General features: G+C 53.1%; 6 protein-coding genes across 6 annotated transcripts; 3 read left to right on the plus strand and 3 right to left on the minus strand.

The window, feature by feature from the left end:
* The first annotated feature begins 918 nt into the window (after positions 1–918).
* BZA05DRAFT_398256 (methyltransferase) lies at positions 919–3,034 on the plus strand. The gene is made up of 7 exons (XM_051483703.1): positions 919–1,405; positions 1,484–1,580; positions 1,671–1,740; positions 1,838–2,005; positions 2,072–2,230; positions 2,281–2,703; positions 2,772–3,034. The coding sequence occupies exons 1-7, from the start codon at positions 1,301–1,303 to the stop codon at positions 2,800–2,802; spliced, it is 1,053 nt and encodes a 350-aa protein (XP_051339437.1). The 5' UTR covers positions 919–1,300; the 3' UTR covers positions 2,803–3,034.
* On the minus strand, positions 3,031–5,481 carry BZA05DRAFT_398265 (P-loop containing nucleoside triphosphate hydrolase protein). The gene has a single exon (XM_051483704.1). The coding sequence runs from the start codon at positions 5,439–5,441 to the stop codon at positions 3,279–3,281; it is 2,163 nt and encodes a 720-aa protein (XP_051339438.1). The 5' UTR covers positions 5,442–5,481; the 3' UTR covers positions 3,031–3,278.
* Positions 5,482–7,078: 1,597 nt separating this feature from the next.
* Positions 7,079–8,469, plus strand: BZA05DRAFT_398267 (FabD/lysophospholipase-like protein). The gene is made up of 4 exons (XM_051483705.1): positions 7,079–7,258; positions 7,319–7,457; positions 7,512–7,754; positions 7,819–8,469. The coding sequence occupies exons 1-4, from the start codon at positions 7,213–7,215 to the stop codon at positions 8,408–8,410; spliced, it is 1,020 nt and encodes a 339-aa protein (XP_051339439.1). The 5' UTR covers positions 7,079–7,212; the 3' UTR covers positions 8,411–8,469.
* Positions 8,470–8,624: 155 nt separating this feature from the next.
* Positions 8,625–10,578, minus strand: BZA05DRAFT_353578 (uncharacterized protein). Its single transcript, XM_051481348.1, has 2 exons — positions 9,112–10,578; positions 8,625–9,055 (listed from the first exon to the last, which is right to left on the minus strand). Exons 1-2 carry the CDS (start codon positions 10,297–10,299, stop codon positions 8,966–8,968), a joined length of 1,278 nt encoding a protein of 425 aa, XP_051339440.1. The 5' UTR covers positions 10,300–10,578; the 3' UTR covers positions 8,625–8,965.
* Positions 10,579–10,848: 270 nt separating this feature from the next.
* On the minus strand, positions 10,849–15,757 carry BZA05DRAFT_47310 (uncharacterized protein). Its single transcript, XM_051488047.1, has 15 exons — positions 15,574–15,757; positions 15,242–15,412; positions 15,173–15,190; positions 15,074–15,118; positions 15,009–15,016; positions 14,866–14,938; positions 14,718–14,802; positions 14,639–14,656; positions 14,514–14,589; positions 14,423–14,460; positions 13,838–14,364; positions 13,753–13,774; positions 11,079–13,695; positions 10,993–11,014; positions 10,849–10,917 (listed from the first exon to the last, which is right to left on the minus strand). Exons 2-13 carry the CDS (start codon positions 15,327–15,329, stop codon positions 11,121–11,123), a joined length of 3,573 nt encoding a protein of 1,190 aa, XP_051339441.1. The 5' UTR covers positions 15,330–15,412; positions 15,574–15,757; the 3' UTR covers positions 10,849–10,917; positions 10,993–11,014; positions 11,079–11,120.
* A 1,906-nt stretch (positions 15,758–17,663) lies between these two features.
* BZA05DRAFT_418815 (uncharacterized protein) lies at positions 17,664–18,767 on the plus strand (the record flags this gene model as incomplete). Its single annotated transcript, XM_051485545.1, has 1 exon — positions 17,664–18,767. The coding sequence occupies one exon, from the start codon at positions 17,664–17,666 to the stop codon at positions 18,765–18,767; it is 1,104 nt and encodes a 367-aa protein (XP_051339442.1).
* Between the last annotated feature and the right edge of the window lie 1,904 nt (positions 18,768–20,671).

Here is a 20,671-nt window from a genome sequence, read left to right on the forward strand (position 1 = left end):
GAGGGGGTGCAGGTGGGGTGGGGTGCGATGGACATTGGAAAGACGATTGAATAGTGCAATGCTGAAAGCTCGACGCCTGCATAGCGCACCAGAATCCAGATGCTCTCGAATCCCAACCCGGCTGGCTGGCTGGCTGCCGCTGCAAGATAGATATGCCAAAGTTCATATTTAGTGCACACCCTCTCAAGCTTCGCTGCCCAAATCCATAGATAATGCAGAAGCCAGAGGACTTGGCATGCCTACACTGTGCTTGTACCCGACGAGTGACGAGTCCAGCGGGCTGCAGCGTCGACTGCTTTCGTGCATCACTCGCCAGTTTGTCCGTGGACTTCGCCTCGTCAGCACCTGGCATTGGACGAGTTTCGGCCCCTCCTGCGTCGGTATTGGACGAACTCCGGCCCCGTCTGCAACAGTCGTCTCTGAAGAATCTGGCATGCGGCTGGTGCGGGTTCCAGTTCCCCAGCTCCCGCATAGGCACATACTCTACTTATGCAAATACATACGTGGATGCAGAGGAATCCTCAGCACACATCTGCATCAGTACCGATCTGCATCCCCGCGCATGCGCGTGTAACCATAGTAAGGACTAACTAGATGGCGGTTGACCCCAGCACCTTGGCTGTGGGCAACCCAACGATTCGAACCCTGATTTCGTTCGATTTCCCACTCCCACCAATGGTTCTTCTGGTTACTCCCTCCTCTTCCCCAGTGGGGGCAGTAGGAAAATAATAGTGAATTCGAGATGGCTCCCATCACTGGCAATGGCCCAGGTTGGCCGCATGCAGCGCCAAAACTCGAGATTTTCGCGGGCTGGCCATCGCACGGCGGAGTCGAGATGGAGGAGCCCGCAGTTATGGCTTGCCGAAGCTCTTGCAGCCAAACCAGCCCAGATACACAGGGGCGGGGGGGAGGGCTGATCGTCAACTCGCGAAGACACAAAATATGAGCTCACCTTTCACGTCCTGCAGACACTGCGCGCTCGCTCGCCAGCGGGGATTCCGGCCGCTCTCTCCTGAGACCTCCCGCATGTTTTCCCCTCCCATAATGGCCACGGCCGGCCTCCTTCCATTGCTTGTGTGGGCGTAATGGAGGTACTCTGGAATATATATGCGTGAGCATACCTCCCCCCACCGCCCCACCGCCCCACACCCTTCCCCCTCCCCCCTGTGAACTAACTTCACTTCCCGAGTTTTGCGCTTGTCCCATCCCATCCCTATTTCCTGTCCCTCACGTATCTATCTTTCGAGAGAGAGATCACATTGCAACCGACCGACCGACTGTCACTGGCCCCATAGATACAATGTCCTACGGCTTCCCCCTTCAAGAGTACATCGGCGTTCCTCCTAAAAAAGGGCACCCCGAACCCATCGAGCGCGGCGACGACATCGAGGTCGATCCGAAACTGGTACGCTGCTTTGCACCTTTCTGTCGAGTCAACTGGTAGTCGGTCGGAGCACTCATTGACGCATGAATGCACTGGCAGCTCGAAGATGGCTATGATGATGACTATGAGAGTGCGGGCTACGACACCAGCACGGCGAGTCTGACCTCGTCGGTGAACGAGTACGTCTACGAGAATGGTATGTTGTCGAGAAAGAAAAAACCTAGAGATACATACCGACCTGGGTTGATGACGACGAAACGCTGACGAGATTGGGATGGACGGAAAGGCAGGCGGTATCATGCATACTATGGGATGGATAAGAACGTGATTCCTACGGATGAAACTGAGCAGGATCGGTAAGTGAATGCCTACCTACATACCAGGTGCTCTGACAGTCGAAGGAAGAAAGGAACGGGATGGCTGATGCCCACCTAACGTATGTACCCACTGTAGAATGGACCTCCACCACGAAATCTTCCTCAAGCTGGTCGGCGACCTTCACAAAGCGCCCATCGGTCCCAATCCCCAGGCAATTCTCGACATCGGCACCGGCACCGGGATCTGGGCCATCGACATGGCCGACAAATATCCTAGCGCCGAAGTGATCGGCATGGATCTCAGGTCTGTCTGTGTCTTTGCCTTCCCCCGCATTGAGACCACGGTCCACAGTGATACTTACAGATCCAGTCCCATCCAACCCGGCTGGGTCCCGCCAAACTGCCGCTTCGAACTCGACGATGCCGAGGAAGACTGGACGTACCATCAATGCAAGTTCGACTTCGTGCATGCGCGGAACGTCGCGCAGGCGATCAACAACTGGCCAAAGCTGATGCGGCAGATCTACCGGTTCGTATTCCCTTCCCCCCCTCCCTCCGATTCTCACGCCCTCCATGCAGGGCCACCAAACCCGGAGGCTACGTCGAGCTCGCCGAGCTCAACACAGTGATGCGCAGCGACGACACGACGGTGCGGGATACACACGGGCTCAAGATCTACATGGACAAGCTCGGGGAGGCGATGGTGAAGCTCGGCCGCCCCGCGAACATCAGCGACACATTTCTTAAATCAGCGCTCACGCGCGCGGGGTTCGTCGACGTCACCGCCATCCGCTACAAGCAGCCGATCGGCCCGTGGCCCAAGGACGAGCGCCTCAAAAAGATTGGCATGATGTGTTTGCTGTCCGCTAGCACGGGGTATCATGCGTATGGCATGATGGCGTTCACCAGGATACTCGGAATGGATCCTAAGGCCGCTGATGACCTCTGTAACGAGGCCGCTGCCGCGTCGAAGAATAAGAATATCCATGGGTATAATTACTTGTAGGCCCCCCTCGCTCCCCCGACCGGACTTCTGGTGCGTGCGTCGCTAATGCTTCGGGGCGATGTAGCTGGGTGGTGTACGGACGGAGGCCGTTGTGATGTGATGGATGGATGGGGGTATTATGGGTTCAAGCCTCTCTTTCGGTATTACGCGGAAGGTACGGAGGGGCGGATACATAGCCGCTTGAGTTTGAGGTTTGATCGATTGGCGTTTATGTTAGCTGTTTCGGCAGTTCTTTGGTTTGGTTTCGTAGTTTATACCTGCGGGAATAATATCCCTACCTATCGTGAATCACATACCCCTTTGACTTAACTCGCCTAATGAATCAGGAATATCTTGCAATTGCAATTGTATGTACAGTGACCGTATTACCGCTACCTATCAGATGTTACAGCCAGCGCATCCAGACCACCTACAGTACTAGCTATCATACAGAACGTTGTCCACCCAGAGCAGACCAGAGCAGAGCAGAGAAAACAGGAAGAACGCAACCTCCCAAGTCAAAAACCAAACACCCCACAAACTCCAAACCCGAAATCACACACACCGTAAGTACAGCCTTAACTATTTACACCTACTTCTCCTCCGCGTCCTTAGTATTCTCGACCCCCTCGACCAGCAGCTCCTCTCCGCCATCAGCCACCGACACCTTAGCTGTCATTCCATTCCTCAGTCCACCAGTGATCAACTTCTCAGCCAGGACCTTAGAAACATGCCGCATGATCTCGCGATTCAGCGGTCTAGCGCCGTACTTAACGTTATACCCCCTTTGCGCGAGCCAATCCTTTGCCTCATCGTCCACCATTAGTGTAATCCTTCGATCCACCAATTTCTCCTGCAGCTCCTTCAAACGTATATCGACGATGTCCCTGATCGCATCCCGCGACAGCGGGGAGAAGATGACAAAGTCATCGATGCGGTTAAGGAACTCTGGTGCGTAAGTGTTCTGGACGGCCATCATGACGCTGCGCTTCGTGTCATCATCGAGGGTCTCGGCCGGCGGGGCGGCGATCAACGCGTCCTGTCCCAGGTTGCTGGTTAGCACGATGATCGTGCTCGAGAAGTCGACTTTGCGGCCTTGCGCATCGGTGAGAAACCCCTCGTCGAGGACTTGTAGGAGGAGGGAGGAAATGTCCCGGTGCGCTTTTTCGAACTCGTCGAACAGGAGAACGGCATAGGGTTTGCGCCGGACCGCTTCCGTGAGCTGCCCTGCGTCCTCGTACCCGACGTAGCCGGCGGGCGCGCCGATTAGCCGGCTTACCGTGTGCTTCTCCATGAACTCCGACATGTCGAAGCGGATCACGGCTTGCTCGGTCGAGAAGAGGAATTCGGCCATTTTCTTGCACAGCTCGGTTTTGCCGACGCCGGTGGGGCCAAGGAACATGAAGGAGGCGGTCGGTCGGTTCTGCGAGGTGAGGCCCGCGCGCTGAAGGCGCACCGCATCGGCAACGAGCTTGAGCGCCTCGTCCTGCCCCCGGACTGACTGCCGCAAGGTGTCTTCCATATGCATCAACCGCTGGACTTCTCCTGACATCAGTTTCGTCATGGGGATACCCGTGGTCTTGGAGACAACCCGGGCGATGTCGTCTTCGTCGACAGAGTCGTGAAGGAGTGAAGACCCCTTCAGTGGTGTCTCTCCATCCTTGGGAACCTTTGCCTCGAGGCGGGGAATGGTAGAGTACTGGAGCTCACTGGCTTTCTCGAACATTCCGGTACGACGGGCCTGCTCGAGCTCGATCCTGGCCTTCTCGAGCGATTCCTTAGCTGTTTTGATTTCTCCGAGTTCGGCGCGCTCCTTTTCCCACAGCCCCGTGAGTTCTTTCAGCTTCTCGGTCTTCTCCTTGAGTGTCTCTTCGAGCTTCGCTTTGCGTTCCTTCGACATCACATCGGTTTCCTTGCGCAGGGATTCGAGCTCGATTCGGATGGTCAGGATGGCGCGGTCGAGTTCCTGGATCTCGTCGGGACGCGATTCCTGCTGCAGTCGGAGAGCGGAGGCAGCTTCGTCAACCAGGTCAATGGCCTTGTCGGGGAGGAAGCGGTCGGTAATGTAGCGGTTCGACAGGGTCGCCGCGGCAACCAGTGCGCCGTCAGTAATCCGGACTCCGTGGTGGATTTCGTAGCGATCCTTGATACCACGGAGGATACTGATCGTGTCCTGCACCGAGGGCTCGTTGACCAACACTGGCTGGAACCGTCTAGCCAGTGCAACATCCTTCTCGATGATCCTGTACTCCGCCAGAGTAGTGGCACCCGTACACTGCAACTCGCCCCTCGCCAGCATCGGCTTCAGCAGATTCGACGCATCGATGCTTCCCTCAGCCTTGCCCAATCCCAGGAGGGTATGCAGCTCATCGATGAACAGAATGACCTTTCCCTGAGCATCATGCACCTCCTTCAGCACCGCTTTCAACCTCTCCTCAAAATCACCCCTAAACTTAGCGCCGGCAATGAGCTGTCCTAGATCCAGACTAACAACCCTCTTATTCTTCATACTCTCTGGCACCTCCCCGGCCACAATCCTCTGCGCCAGCCCCTCAAGGATCGCTGTCTTTCCCGTCCCCGCATTCCCAATCAACACCGGGTTGTTCTTCGTCCGCCGCGACAGAATCTGAATCGTCCGCCGGATCTCCTCGTCCCGCCCAATTACAGGGTCGAGCTTCCCGTCCCGCGCCCGCGCTGTTAGGTCCGTGCCGTACTCCTCTAGCGCAGACTTCTGCTCGCCCCCGCCGAGGTCCATTCGGTGTGTTCCGCCCGGCGGGTGCGGGCGCCCGCCACCGCCACCGCCACCGCCGCGGCCATAGTCGGCGTAGCTGCGGCTGAGAACGGTCGGGAGTGGTCGCAGGAGCTGGGACGCGGGGAGTCGCAGCGCCGGCGGGGTTCGTATACTCGCCGCGCGAGAGCGGAGGATGGGTCGGAGAGTGGTTTTTAGAGTTGTTGGTGGTCGTGAAAGCATTGGGGTGTATGTATGTAGGTATGTCGAGTTCAAATTCGAATGTCACTGAGAAGATTACACAGGGGAAGAAGAGGAGAAGAGGGGAAGAGGAATGCAGTGAACGTGGCGGTAGAATTATATACACATCGAGGGGAGAGGCGGGTGCGCGTCGGTTTGCTATGTAGAGTACTCGAGTACAGGTGAAGGTTCTAGAGACTTCGAGAAACTCCGAGATGGTGAGGTTTACAGTAGTACGCCGGGATGACGTTGGTTGCGGGACGCTTGCCGGTGGCGGGTTAGAAATTTTTGGCAATAGCCGAATATGCGTTGTCATACGTTCCGGTAACTTCACAGGGGCTCACTCGTCGACTTCCGGCCGCTCTCTGTCTTTATGGTGATCTGAAGCTCACAAGCAACAACTCACTATTACAAATGATAGCCAGATGGGTGTCCGGCTTCTCAGCTAGAAGAAAGAAGGCGTAAATCCAGTGGATAGAGGTATGTCTGGAATGGCAACTGATCACCACCAATGTGAAGAGCTGATCAACCCTTGTCCACAGCAAATCGTTTGCGCCCGCCTACCTATGCTAGTATGAACTATGGTGGATTGCAAACTGGAGATTATTGCCGACTCTTATATCACGTAAATGGACTTGATGTCACGCCTGTAGTTGCTATTCTTCATCGAATTGAAGTACTTTTTTTCGGATTTATTTAGGATAGTCCACTTTTCGGCACATAATTGGTAGAATGGTCTGCCTTTTTTAGTAAGGATATCTAGCACACATCCGGAAATGGAAGTCGAACACAGCGGTTCTGAATCCAAGGAGGAGGCCGAATGGCACAGTGTGAACCACCATTCACCCGTGTTCCCAAAGGGCTACCAGTGACCACCCAAAAAAAGCGAATGACCAAGGGTGAAATGAGAAGAAAGTACGGAAGACAGGGAGGGAGGATTACCGGATATTCCAGACCGCGCTTCACTTGGCTGCGCTTCAACTGGCTGCTCAATATGTAAAGGCACTGGTCATTACGCTTCCACATATCGAGAGACGCATACAAGGTAGGCATTACTCTTAGCAAAAGACTTTCTCTAATAAAACGGAACTATGTTGCTAGGTATTGTAGCGCGCTGGAGCTGTGGTGCAGCGCGGGCAGGCGCTTAATGTGGAATTCATGCGGGACCCCCGACTAATGCGCAGGAATTCTTCAGAGCATGCCAGTAAGCCAACTGGAGGATGAGTTAATGCTGGCGATTGGCTTGTGGCCTGCCGCCTACGAGCGTCTACTGGCGCGTTTCATCTAAGCGCTGCGCTATAAATATTGCAATCCTGGAGACCCCATATGCGCCGATTGTCATGGATATTTTATCGGTGCGCACCCATGCGCATATAGTAGATCTCCAGAGACCTCTGGAGTATATAAAGTAGCAGCTCAATGGTCATATCCATATCTTCATATTCAAACAGGCAGAAAAACCACCCATCCAGAGCTACATACTTATCTATCCATATCCATATCTTCATATTCAAACAAGCAGAAAAACCGCCCATCTAGAGCTGCATATCTACCTATAATGTCGACTTCCCGCTCTAACCGTGGTCTCCGATTACTCTCCTTAGGTACATACCTTCGTACAGGACCGGATGGTGGTACACCCCTTTGCTAATGTGGCCCAATAGATGGCGGTGGCATTCGCGGCCTCTCCGAGTTGGCAATGCTTCACGAGATCATGGCGCGTATCCAGCATCGTGAAAATCTTGCTAGACTACCGAAGCCCTGCGAGTATTTCGATCTGATCGGGGGGACTTCCACTGGCGGGTATGTACACACCTACATACAGATTCAGTCAGTCGTGATGTTGACATTTGTTAGACTCGCAGCATTGCTTCTGGGCCGGCTGCAACTCTCCACCGAGCAAGCAATCACAGAGTATGGGAATCTAGCCTCCCTGGTATTCAAAGAAAAGAAGAGCGGTTGGCTAGGCAATGATGGACAGTACAAAGCCACAAAGCTCGAGACTGTCGTCAAGGAGCTGGTGCAAAAATACAGCGCTACCAATAACCCCGATGAGTCGATGTTGGACGCGCGGGCGGAGGAGCCTGGGGCTTGCAAAACGTCCGTTGATATCCGCCCTCCCCCTTTGGTGGAAGAAGCTTTTTTTGACACTGTGTAAATGTAGCTTTGTCTGCGCGGCACCAGCCGATAATCTCGCGTGTCCAACCCTGTTCCGCACCTACCGCATTCCAGATGCCTCATTCGACTGCAAGATCTGGGAAGCAGCACGGGCAACCTGCGCAGCACCGACACTCTTCAAGCGAATCCGCATCGGCGCGGAGGGGACGGAGCAGGAATACATTGACGCCGGACTGGGGTGCTATAATCCTGTTTTCGAAGTGGTAGCGGAGGCCGATGTTGCATTTGGGAAAGACCAGAAGGTGGATTGCCTCATCAGTCTTGGGTCTGGTCAGAAGGGCGTCATTGCGCTTAAGAAGCCCAATTGGTTCCAGAAGATGTTTCCTACGGACGCAATACCGGTTTTGGAGAGACTGTCGATGGACTCCGAGATCGCGGCGGAGCAGATGCAGGCTTGGTATCACAGGCACTGGCCAGGTGTGTACTACCGGCTGAATGTCGAGCAAGGCATGCAAGATATTGGAGTTGGAGAGTGGAAAAGACTGGGGGAAGTCTTGACACATACAACGAAGTACATACAGGGAGGAAGGATTAGTGTGGAGGTGGATACGATTGTCGATAAGATTATTGGGAGTTAGAGTTAGAGTGAGAATGTTTTCAATTATAAATTTGGTCTGTTATTGGGCTATCTGTCTCACTATCCTCTGGGCGAGAACCTTGAGTGCGACTTTGCCAGTCAAACACAGGCTCCAGCACGGTACCTACTCAATGGTTGCGGAGCCAATCACGCCATGTAACTGGTTGTAAATACATCCAAAGAATGTCTCGCTTGAAAAGCCATGAGGTGTGTAATCCGTGTATTCAAATCGCGCAATTAATCCATTAATTCTATGTATGGACGAACCACGCACGCCCTCCGCATCCCAACTGCGACCCACCAACAAAAGCACCCAGAAAAGAAAAAGAAACAAGCCAAACGAAGCCAAGAGAGCCATACGAAAGAGAAATGAAGCATATTACGCCACGCCTTGTTATACAGAAACCCAGTTCCTTCCAGTCTAGATTGGCGGAAGCTGCCCACGGGACCTATATGTCGCACTTAACTTATCAAGATTTTTGGCAACCCGGCACCAAAACTGTAAGCCCACAGGCTCCTCTTCCTGCAAGTCCAGAGGCTCCTGTTCCTGTTCGTCCTATCGAACTTGTTGCATGATGTGAAGTCCCTTCGCCCATTCTTCCAAGCCCTTACCCTTCCACATCGAAGAGCAGTTCCAACAGAGGGTCTGTATCGTCAGTTTGGTACTTGTATGCTAGGAGTGAAAGAAGTAGGAAGACCAACCTTGGGACCTTCAGGGCCCTCTCCGGCAGCCCATGTGACAGTTCCTGGTATATGGCACCAGCCGCACTTCCAACCGACGCGATCCCAATCGCCGTCGACTGGCGTGGGACTTGCGCTGCGCTGCCTCTTTCTGACACGACCCCTACCGCCCCTTCCAAGATCCGAATCCAGTTCCGTCGGACCGCCGGGCGTGGCAGTGCCAAATCTAGCCGTCTCGCGCCGTAGCCTACGAACCTCCCTCTCGCGGTCGATCTCCCGTTTCTCGATCTCGTCGCGTGAGAGTTGTTCTACCCTCGGTTCCCAGTCCACTCCAAGACCCTCCTGATCCAGCCGCCAGCCAGCGTCGGTGCCGTCCTGTCGCGCCGCAGCATTATCCAGCTCTGGCAGGCCGGAATCGTAAAGATCCTTCTTCTTCTGTAGCGAGAACTCGTAGATCCCCGCGGCGATGGAGGGTGCAAACTCGCTTCTCAATCCCAACTCCGCACAGATAACCCTCGCAAAATGTTCCGGCGTCAGCTGTGTATTCGCAAGATCCCACTCGAAGCGATCGGTGTAAACGACGTCGTCGAGATTGACAGTGAGTGGACAGACGGTTCGCATTTCTCCCGACGATTCCGGAATCGAGATCTGAGCGACGGGCGCGTACTCCGCGAGCTGGTCCCTGATCGCCGCAGCGATGGTCGCGACCACATGCGGGGCTAGATCGAGGTCCATTCCCATTGTCTGCGCGAACGCGTCGGGGGTGATCAGCGACTCGTGGAGATTCCACAGGAACGTGTCGTGTAGCCGGCCATTGGGTAGATCCAGGTCGAGACGGATGGGGATCAACACGGTGGGTTGGTCCGCGGCTCCTTTGATCTGCGCGTCGTTACGGTACTGACCACCAAGCGATCTATGCACGAGTTTGCCATGAACCATAATAGGCTCCGAGTAGCGTGGACGCGGCGCCTGTGGGTCTCCCTGTGCGCCTGGTTGCTGCCCGGGAATAAGCGGTACGTCGGAGTCATCGTCGACATCAAGCTCGGCATAGTTGACGGCGGTGGTGCCACGTTTGGTGCGGCGCTCAGAGGCGGCGATGGCAGCGGCGGCGACGACATTGGCGCCGGCGGGGGGGCCAATCAGTGCGCTAGTGTAGAATTGGCCGAGGCGGGCCCCGTAGGTGGTGGTGAGCGCCTGAGGGGGCTTCATCGGACGCGCTGGTGGTGGTGTATAACCTTGGATGCGATATCGTGCTTGCTGTTGAGGTGTGGGTGCGGGAGGGATGAGACGTGTATAGACGGCGTGTATGAGGGAGAGGCTGTGGGGAGTTACTGGTAGGAGTTCCAGGATGTTGGCTGGTGGGTTGGAATCAAGGGAACGGGGTGGGGCGTGTTGGAGGCTGCTGGCGTGCTAGTGTGTGCGCGATCAGACAAGCGCTAGGTTGCGAGCGGCGACGGTGAATGAACTGCGCCGCTTCGTTGATTAGAGGGAAACAAACGCAGGGGCGAAGCGCGTTCGCTTGTCGGTGTGCCAAGCCAGGCCCTCACAGGTTCCTCTGATACACGTGACCACGCGCAAGTCAAGGATCTTGTTCACCATGGTAAGTCCATGGGTAACTTGCTACCTACTCCCAAGCATCGCTCCAAAAACTCCAACCTCTAATTAGCTAAGATGGCGAAAAGCTTTCGAATGTAACAGTAGTAATGAAGGCAGGATAAATAGAAATGATGAACCTACCTACTGGTATTTCGAGGATCGCTGCTATGAGAAGAGTGACAAACCGCGGTTCCTTGGGACTCTTGGGCATTTTCTTCAGACACAACATTACTACATCCTATGTTACTACTATTGTGTATTCTAGCTCCCTTCCACTTAAACACCAAGCCTTCCAACCATAAATACCTTGAGCCTGAACGTTTCTGTGCTGCAAATAGGTACATACACATGAGCAAGATGAAGCCACTAACACCAGTATGAGGTATGCACACCAAAGGAACTTAACTCCGCACACTTCTAAAGAAAATCCACTGCTACATGCACCCGCCCCGAGAGGAATTACCCGAAGACGAGCCTTCGTTGTCCTCTGGAAGAACAGAGTTCCCGTTGCCGAAACTGTTCGCCTCAAAAAGTGACAAAATATCGGGGTGAGCGAGGGCATAAAAAGCTGGAACCCGGGAATATTTATCTTTCGCCTTCTTATTGACGCCCTTTTCGAAAAGCAGCTGCACGATTGCCCGATGACCCTCCTGGGTCGCTAGGTGCAAGGGCGTTTCTCCGGAAACCATAAGCGACTCCAAATCCGCATTGTATTCGAGCAGAAGCCGGACAATCTTGATGTTGCCTTGGGCGCATGCAATGTGCAATGGTGTTTCACCACGACCGCCGTGGAGTTGTTGGGCGCCGAATTTGAGGAGCATCTCGCAAATATCGCTGGCTACATCCCCAGTCTGCTCGCACGCCACATGCAGTGCCGTAAACTTCCTCGGAAGATCGGCAATGTCTATATCGATAAGGTTGCTCTTGAGAAGATAGCGGACGGTTTCCTCGTGGCTCATCCCGCAAGCCACGTGGAGGCCTGTCTGTCCATATGTGTCGGATGCGTTGGTGTTGACGCCGTATTGCCGTAGTATTTCAAGAATTGAGGGTCGGTTCATGCTACAAGCAATCAGGAATGGTGTCGCACTGGGATCGCCAGAACTCAATGCTTCCGTGTCCACACCATGTTTCAGCAAGAGACTTAGTGCGGCTTCGTTTCCTTCGGCAATAGTGTAATGAATCAGTCGGTAGCTTCGCATCGTCACCTCCGGATCACCGCCGTTGTCAAGTAGTACTTGTAAGGTCGACAATCTGTTGTGAAGTACGGCAGTATGGAGTGCTGTGCTACCCGATTTGTCGCTGGAATTCGGATCTATTCCGTTTTTAAGGAGGAACGGAATTGCGTTGTCATGTCCCATCTTTACCACAAACCTCAACGCCTCGAGCCCATCGGCACCAAAGAGCAACAACAATGCGACCGCGGCCTCGAACCCATGGAGTGCTGCAAAGCTCAAAGGTGTCATAATGTGTGAATCGGTGATTTCGACGTCGTCGGATAGAGAGTTGCACAAGTGGCTTAAGACGCCTAATGCATTACCACGTCGGATTTCGTAGTGAAGAGGAAGGTTATCCGGCTCGGTGGTCGAGGGGATAGTAGTGGTAGTGGTGGGAATTTGACGAAACTTGCTCGTCATCGTCTGTTCGGCAATCTCATTCCTTTGCTCCAGCAGATCATCAAGCGCAGATCCCATAGCGGACTGTTGAGGGGTAAGGGTCTTGAATCTGTCGAAGGCTGTTATAGCTGTGGAATACACGTTCCCGGCATGGCTGAAGTTCCCCATTCCAACCGATTCCTTGACCCTCAAACCACACATGTAGACAAGCCAGCTGCAAATCTTTGCCTGCTCGTCCAACTCGCATACCGTGGCCGCGGTTACGATCTCGCCGAGATTATCCTCTTCCAAAACTTTGAACCATGGTAGAACGTTTGCAGACAACAAGCCAGAGATGAAAATCCTGCCCACATCGTACTGACTCATCGAGGCGATTGGTTCAATGTTTAGGACCTCCATGAGTTCCTTAACATCCTCGTGGATGACGAACACTGAGCGCGTCGGAGACGATCTAACCTCAACTGTGCCGTCGAGGGGAGCAATTTGTCTTGCCATGCTGTGAAAGACCTCCGAAAAAATGAACTGCGCACACATACCATCCAGGGTGGTTGTTGTGAAAACGCCGCGCCTAGGAAACCGACCCTTGCGATCGTGTGCAAAGTGATCCAGAACCCTTCCCTCTTCAACGCCAGGCATTGAGTCGGCTGTTGGAGATCTGCTGACTAAAACATCGTCGGACTGTTTCAATATCCACCAATTCGAAATTATTTCGGCAAGTGTATGATCATCGGCGGGTCCAAGAAGCCACAGATTATTGCCCAAGTTTGGTAGTTTGTCTTCGCTGAGCTGACAAACCCACAAAAACAGCATAGCCCGCAAGCGCTCTCCGTCGACCTTCCATGGGCTCCACTGTCCTTCTTCCAGATGCCGTTCCATGGTGAGCGTCACAACCCCACTCTCCTGCGTAAAACCCGTGGAATCCGTGATTACTCGGAAATCGAAGCTCAACCGAGGCATATCCTTCACTTCTTGCCGCACCAGCATCTTCCCCTTTGAGGACCATAGATACCCCGCTACCGTTTCCATTGTCTGCTCGAGAGCAATTGCGGTACGATAGATATCCGTCTGCCACTGCGAGCCAGATAGCTGGGACAGTCGGGTTCTGACGTCCAATGCCTTGGCGGCGAAAGGCTGACGGGACTCGTGATCGATCCGAGGCGGTTGTAAAGTATCGACCCTCCACGTTGAGGCTTTTGCGATGTCCTTCGCTAGGCATTCCAACTCGTAGCCTTCTCGCAACTCTTTAACCGAAGACGATTCCGTGGAGATTTCTTGTGTCGGTTGAACCAATTGAGGGCCCTGCATAAGGTCTCTGCGAATAAACACACGAAGCATAGCCATGATAACTATTGCACCCAACTGAGCGATGGTGACCGAGAAGTGAGACGCACGCAGCCTTCAATGGACCATCAGAAAAGCAGCTTAGTAAAATCGCAGGGAATTGATTGCTCACCCAACAAACTGCAGGATGAAGCCTAACTCGAGTGGTTAGTATTCCACAATGCGAGTACCAACGAAGCTTGGATATATTGGCTGACCAGGAAGGGTGACGACCACTCCAACTAGGGTCCAGAACTCGAGCCTCGATCGTTCTACCGTGGGATAAGATGAGTATATTATGTTTCTTCCGCGAGGCGCGTATATTGCGTAGGAATGAAACTGCTGATCGCTGACGATTTGGCCTCCCCTTTGGATCCACACAATCTGCAGCGGCCCATTCGCTGTTTGCAAGGCCCTGGTTGTCTCCACCGTGCTGCCGTCAACGACCGAGGCACAGATGTACATGCCCAAGCAGAGCAGCAACGTCCCAAGTGCGGTAACGGGGAATGAATAGCCGATGACTTTCCCGTCGCCTTTCCCTTTGCGCATGACATACGTCAAAGCCGCGTGTATGGCCACCACTCCGATTTGCAAGATCAGTCCTACCGTCGCACACATCCATAATTCCCCAGGAGATCTCCAGAGGTAGCCACGAGTGTTCAAAGAGATGTTTGGTGCTCGGAGCCCGCCCGTACCCACCAGGGCTTCCGATTCACCGGTATCGCCGCCTGCGTGTGTTCCCGCTCTGAACACTTGCCCGTTAGCAGGACCTTCCTTGCATCAGGCACGAAGGTGAGACTCACTGATCCAAGAAATCCTTGCTTGAGTAGACATTTCCATCCTAGTTCTGTCAGTATCGTGAAGCTGAACGATGAATTTGATGTTTATTCCTGCCTCGTCATATGCGATCTCAAGTACATCTGGCGAGCCTGCCACGCGGACCAACGATATTCCATTCCAAAGTTCACACCTGCATGGTCAGCACGGAACGATAAAGTTCGACGGTGCAATTCACTCACACATCATGAGAGGTGGAGCTGCACGAATTCCAATTATCAGCTCAGTTCGACTTTAGCAAAGGATTGAGGAGCGATCAACCTCATCAGCTCGATTTCTGCTTCTGCGCGGGGCTCCCTTGCCCTTCCGATGATTGCCTTCAATGTACCACTCCCACCGACTCTGACTATAACCACACATGACTCAGCCCGCAACTTGACACGACCATTCCCCAGGAAGGACTATTCACTCGCTGCCGTGAGTGCAGTAACTATCCCTAGCGGCGCGCAGGCGAATATGACATTATCGAGCCAGTGCATGCTCTGAATCCACGCAGCAATTATTAGATCGGGGTCGCTAGACATAGGCTGGTCATGATTTTCCGGGCCGAACCTGGCTCACTTTAGCGTAAGGTCAGCCGGAGAACCAGTAACTATCATCATCACGGGGGTTCCAACAATATTGTTTGGCGACATGCTCTCCGAATAAGGCCAGTAGGGGCGCTGGGAACGGTGAGCATCAGGGAGGCAACTCTAAGGAAGGCTGTAGATGTGTACCGAGATCCGTGACAAGATCTAACGTGGAGTGAGTAAAGTGCCATAAAGATTACCAGATGGGCCCCGCACTGTTGGAGAATTCGTCCCCGTCGTCAGCCGCACTGTCACCGGCGCGTACGGATTCAACGAGATAGATGATGATGAGTGTAAACCACATGGCGGACTCGCAGATGGTTTAAGTCGGTCGGTGGTGTTTATGGGACTGTATGCAGTTGTTGTGATTCTCACGCGTCCAGCGGTCTAGCAGCCAAGTGGTTAGTTACACGGCGGCTCAAGGGACGCTACGTCTGATTGGATACGAGCTGTAGGTATCTACAGTTGCCTGCATTTCCGCTTCGCCGAATCGCCCATGATCTAATGGAACTCGGCTATTCGATTTGAGATGATGATTAGATGGATACCTAATTCAACCGCAGGCATGTAGCTGCTCAGAGTCCTGAATTCCCCGTCTTCGTAGTGGAATCCGGATGGTACAAAGGGGTTGCGGGCCTCTCAAGGCCGACATGTCGCCCATAACGAAGCCACCCCGCAGCCCGGCTACCGAGGGCACCGTGGACACCTGAGAGCCAAAGGGCATAACGCTTCATGACTGTCGTCTAAAGCTTATGTGCTCCCGGCTCACAGCTCAGCGTAATGAGAACTCTAATAGGTAGTGATGATTCGAAAACTTTGAGACTAGGTGATACGGAACTGCATGGGAATGTGCCCATACAGCAGCACTTGTGCATCTGGACCGGCGTCCCTTCCAACACTGCGAAATGAGGTCAACCGTTCCCCATACTCGTCGTAGAAGTAGAGGAGGCTCGCCTAGAAGTAGGAGAACGGTGGATTAGATCATGACAGGCCTGTTCTTCAAAGTTTGGGCGGACTGTGACATGGGACGAAATCACTCACTCGCAAAAGAACTTTGAGATGCGTGACGGTGTTGTGACCTCGGAAGGGCTCTCTGCGATCAAAGAAAATAAGCTCAAGGACTAGACTGTAGCAAATGGAAGGATAACATCTGATGTTGATGCAGGGCGTTTGCGGACAGGGTCCACTTCGGTGAAAAATGCGAGACTTTGGCACGGCAGTGCAGGTATGTGGAGATGGAAGAACTAGAACTAAGCAAGTGTAACACAGAAGCGGGAATGACATCAGATCTCCCATCAAGATTTACCGAGAGCTTGAGTAACTTTGGCACCTGTACGGCCCCCACCCGTGGTCATGACGTTGGGCCCACCCTTTGAGTCACTCGGAGCCGACAGACTTCGCGAGTGATTTCGGATGAACCCATCGAGACCTTGAGCTTTGCCGTCCCGTCCGATGTTGGCACGGACAAACAAGGTAAAAATAGGAACAGCAGATGATGAGTTTGATGACGTCGCAGCGATGGCAGCTTCAAAGTCTAGACTTCGAGTCCCGATGGTGAGTATATAGGTAGCAGGCTTGTGGCCCCACGTCCTCTTGATTTTGCCGTTCCCCTCGATTCCCACTGCTTTGCTATCTTCTGCTTGCTCTTTGCTGCGTGCCCGCTCACCAACTCGCTCTGCTTCACCCACCGACTCGCTCTGCGACGCCCACTGACGCACTTTGCGAGCTCTCACCGACTTCAGCCCATCTCAGCCCGGCTATCACACATCGACTCACTCAACCAATCACTCAGCCAATCGAACACCACGAACAATTAAAAAGAATAAATATGGTTCTAAGCGAGCAGATCCTCTCACCGAAACTCATGAAAATGAGTTTTGTGTTTTGCAAGCAGAGTACAAGCATTAGTTTTTCCGATTTCAAAACAAACACTCGCGATGGTGGTGGTGATAGAACAGCTACGGAGACCACGATGACAACCCTATTTTCGGCATCGGCTTCACCAGCGATGACGGCGAAACCTGATATCTCGAATGGCAAGCCGGCCGCACCGGCTCGGCTACGTCACAGCCAGCTGTGCCCGAGATCGGATTCAGCATCACCGACAACGTCATCGGCTTCGTATTCGGCTTCACCGACATCCACCAAAACAACACAAGACCCTTTAGAAAGGTCAAACAGAGAAAGGAAGATCCACACTAGGCACCACCACAATACAAAGTGCCACCGTCCTCGCCGATCGCCTCCCTTCTCTGTCTCAACATCCACCGTCTCTCAACCCCATCCTCCGCCTCCTTCTTCCTCTTTCCCCTTCTCTTCGTCCCTTCATTCCCTCACTCCTTCGCCTTCTCCGCCAAAGGCATTTCCAGCCTCTACTTCTTCATCTAATTCGCTTCCTCCTTCTACACCTTTACATTCGCTTCCATTTTCATCTTTACCTGACTCTCCGCCTCCCTCCCGCTACCCCCTCGACCCACCCTTTCACACCCAAAAGGTTGATTTCGACCCGACAACGACTCTCAAGCTCTTCTACGCAGCCGACTACTCCGTCGTATTACTCCAAGTAATATCCGGTGACCCTGTCAATCACTCGACAACAACCTTTCCCGTCAGCAAGGATACACCGGTCGTATCATACATGCCAACGAGATTCAACTTCAACTTCATGATGCCGGCCTATATATCGCTGAAGCACAATTGTCGTCGGTTTCAGTCAACGTGGGTACCCGATCCTAGGGTCCCTATATCCGAGAGGTTCAAGGTCATTCCGCACCCGCCGGACGAGTGGGATCATCTCGATTTGGACACCTACGAGGGCATCCGCCGCAAGCGGAGCACGAAGAAGACGCATAGGAACAATTCGTCGTGGAGCCCCAAGGGCCAGGAAGAGACGCCTGAGAATGCAGACTTGAAGAACCAGAAGAGGAGCTCGATGGATGTACCGGCTGAATCGCCGTCAGAGTCGCTGTTAGAGTCCTGCGGTAGCGCCCTCACTGAATTTCATCTGTCGACTCCCGACATGCCGTTGTCTACTTCGGCTTCTACGGAGATCGCCACCATCGTGAATAAGACCACGAGTGGCCCGTCCGATAAGGAGAGCGTGGGAAATGTTTTGGTTGAGAAGGCGAAGCCGCGTGGCGAGCCTTCCACGGAGGGAATCCCAACCAACCGCTGTGGCTCTTCGCAGCAGTCCGCCGCTACTACTTTGCAGGGTGACGACATGCAGGACTTGAAGAGCAAGGAGAAGAAACCTGTCAAGGCTCTCGCGCAGAGGAGCACCCCCATGGCCAGGCCTATGCGTGGCCCCATCATGTTGGTACCGAGGCCTGCCGATTGGAAACCGAAAGCCAAGCCCGTGAAGGAGAAAAGGCCTCTGGTCGTCACGCCCGTCGACTGTTCTGGTTGCGGCATGTCGCTATTGGGAACCAGTGCCTACGCCTGCATCTTCCCCACGTGTCATGTGCTTTTCTGTAGGCGTTGCGCTTGTCAGATGAACCAGCATTGGGATGATGGCGGTGTCTGCGGAAATCTGGCCGAACTCAAGAAGAAGTTGATTCTCGAGAAGGGTGGACCCGAGGCGGACGCACTCCGTGCAGCTTCTGTCAAGGAAGCCGAGGCAGCGGCTATCGCGGCTCGTCCCAAGAAGGGTGTTGCTACCGGTGCAGCTATTGCCAAGATGTTGATGGCTCGTCAGCGTGAGCAGCAGGCGTTTGCCGAACGTTGGGGCCGCAGCCTCGACTAGACCTGGTCCTACAGCCCGGTCGGTCACTCGCAGACATCGATCAGCACCCATTCTCGTTTGTTTCGAATTACGGCAGATACTTCTTCTTTCTTTCTCCCTGTTTGGGCTGTCCTTTGTTTTTTCTCCTTCCCTTCTTTTCTACCTACTCATTCACTTCAGCAATTCCACGGCTTCTTCTGCTTTCAACGATCATTGGCGTTCGACATCCCTTCTGCAGCGAGCAGTCCACTCCTTCTACGGTACGATACGGTCCGAATAATTTTTACACGATAATGTCTCACGTCACTCCTTACGATTTCCTGCATCTCCGGTGGCCGGTGGCCGGCGAATACCAGCACCAGCACCAGCACCACCAGTACACTCCCTTGATTTTGGATCATTCTGTTTTGTTTTGTTTCTGTTTCGGTCACTCCTTTGTTTTGTTTTGTTTTTTGCATGTTTGCATGTTTGTCTACGTCTGACTGTCGATGTCGATTGTTTGCTTGCTTGTTTGCTTGCTTGCTTGAGCCGCCGTGGAAGAGGGGAAAATTGGAGGAACAAGGGGTGGTTAATGATGCGGAGGGGAATTGGGGCCGGCCTTGGGGATGAAGGAGGAGAGGGGTTCTTGTCTTTTTACTACTACTACGATTACTGCGCAATTGTGTTCTGTTTTCTTCTGGCTTCTGTTTTCTGGTTTTCTTCTTTTTTCTTTGAGCTTGAGGGATGACGACGGATGACGGCGAAAAAAGGCGTAGCGGATTCTTGACTTGACTGACTTTTCTATTTCTTGTTCTTTAAAGCGGGGCGGGAGCGGGCGAATGGCGTAGTAATGACCTGGTAGTGGTATGACTTTTCCATATACTCATTTGCTTTGTGGTGTTGGCGAGTTGGCGGTTCTCGTTCTTGCCTTGCCTCATGCTTCTTATGCTGCTTATACTCTTATATGGTATCGTATGATACTTGTGTGTCGCCGTGGGGGGAAGGGGGGAAGATGTATGGATACTACTATTGTACCTAACTACCTACTCCAGAGGGCGTGGGATTTCGTGATTGTGATGCATGGGTGGATCATCGGTTGGGTAGTTATGGCGTTTAGGTCCGTTTGTTATTGACTGACTGAAAGACTGGAGGGTGATAATTATGGCCATGGTGATGGTGATGGCGATGGTGAGGGGGGCGTGATGGACTTTTATATACCCAAGTACCTATGATAATGTGATCTGATATTCTTCATACCTCTTGTGTGTATGGTGATTGAGGCAGTGGAATGATGTGAAGTGAAGTGATGGGAAGTGAAGCCACGCTGCTACCGTATGCTGAAGAATAACATGGTCAAGACTGAGAACACGATGGTCTGGCTACATGAACGACGCCCATAGTTCGGTATGTACTTGGTGACCAACCATGAATCCGCACAATCGTACATTCAAAAAGCCATAGATAACCAAACATAAAAGCAAAAACGAAAGGAAACAAAAAACGGAAGCCTCCGTCCGCAGCAAAAACTCCCCCCTCCCTCCCAATGTTCCCTAAGCTCCCTAAGCGTACCGACAAAAAGCGACATTCACAAAATCCGCGGTGGCCACATGGCCGCCCATGACAAACTGTCTTTTTTCTTGTGGCTTCGGTTTTTTTGCTAATTTTCTGGTTTTTTGCTCTGTTTTTCTGGTTCTCTGGTTTTCCTGGTTTTCTCTTTGATATGGATTCTGGAGGGATGACAGACGGCGGAAAAAAAAGGCGTAGCGGATTCTTGAGACTTTCTATTTCTTCTTGTTCTTTGAAGCGGGAGCGGGAGCGGGGGAATGGCGTAGTAATGACCTGACCTGGTATGCGTTTTCCTTACTTAGATATGATACTTCAGATACTTCATTCGCTTGGGGAGTTGGCGAGTTGGCGGTGCGTTTCTCGTTGCGTTGCGTTTCCGT

The sequence above is a fragment of the Tricharina praecox genome, assembly GCF_024521635.1.
Source record: "Tricharina praecox strain CBS 144465 chromosome Unknown BZA05scaffold_12, whole genome shotgun sequence".
In the NCBI taxonomy this organism is placed as follows: Eukaryota; Fungi; Ascomycota; class Pezizomycetes; order Pezizales; family Pyronemataceae; genus Tricharina; species Tricharina praecox.

Excerpts from the sequence above, each read along its gene's own strand:
- BZA05DRAFT_353578 (XM_051481348.1), bottom strand. The coding sequence starts at position 10,299 with ATGAAGCCCCCTCAGGCGCTCACCACCACCTACGGGGCCCGCCTCGGC. Across the intron at positions 9,056-9,111 it reads AGGGCCCTGAAGGTCCCAAG|ACCCTCTGTTGGAACTGCTC; the intron begins GTTGGTCTTCCT and ends CTGACGATACAG.
- BZA05DRAFT_398267 (XM_051483705.1), top strand. The coding sequence starts at position 7,213 with ATGTCGACTTCCCGCTCTAACCGTGGTCTCCGATTACTCTCCTTAG. Across the intron at positions 7,259-7,318 it reads TCTCCGATTACTCTCCTTAG|ATGGCGGTGGCATTCGCGGC; the intron begins GTACATACCTTC and ends GTGGCCCAATAG. Across the intron at positions 7,755-7,818 it reads GAGCCTGGGGCTTGCAAAAC|CTTTGTCTGCGCGGCACCAG; the intron begins GTCCGTTGATAT and ends GTGTAAATGTAG.
- BZA05DRAFT_398265 (XM_051483704.1), bottom strand. The coding sequence starts at position 5,441 with ATGGACCTCGGCGGGGGCGAGCAGAAGTCTGCGCTAGAGGAGTACGGC.
- BZA05DRAFT_47310 (XM_051488047.1), bottom strand. The coding sequence starts at position 15,329 with ATGTGGTTTACACTCATCATCATCTATCTCGTTGAATCCGTACGCGCC. Across the intron at positions 14,461-14,513 it reads TTGAGATCGCATATGACGAG|GATGGAAATGTCTACTCAAG; the intron begins GCAGGAATAAAC and ends TGACAGAACTAG. Across the intron at positions 13,696-13,752 it reads TTCATCCTGCAGTTTGTTGG|GCTGCGTGCGTCTCACTTCT; the intron begins GTGAGCAATCAA and ends GGTCCATTGAAG.
- BZA05DRAFT_398256 (XM_051483703.1), top strand. The coding sequence starts at position 1,301 with ATGTCCTACGGCTTCCCCCTTCAAGAGTACATCGGCGTTCCTCCTAAA. Across the intron at positions 1,406-1,483 it reads TCGAGGTCGATCCGAAACTG|CTCGAAGATGGCTATGATGA; the intron begins GTACGCTGCTTT and ends ATGCACTGGCAG. Across the intron at positions 1,741-1,837 it reads GATGAAACTGAGCAGGATCG|AATGGACCTCCACCACGAAA; the intron begins GTAAGTGAATGC and ends TACCCACTGTAG.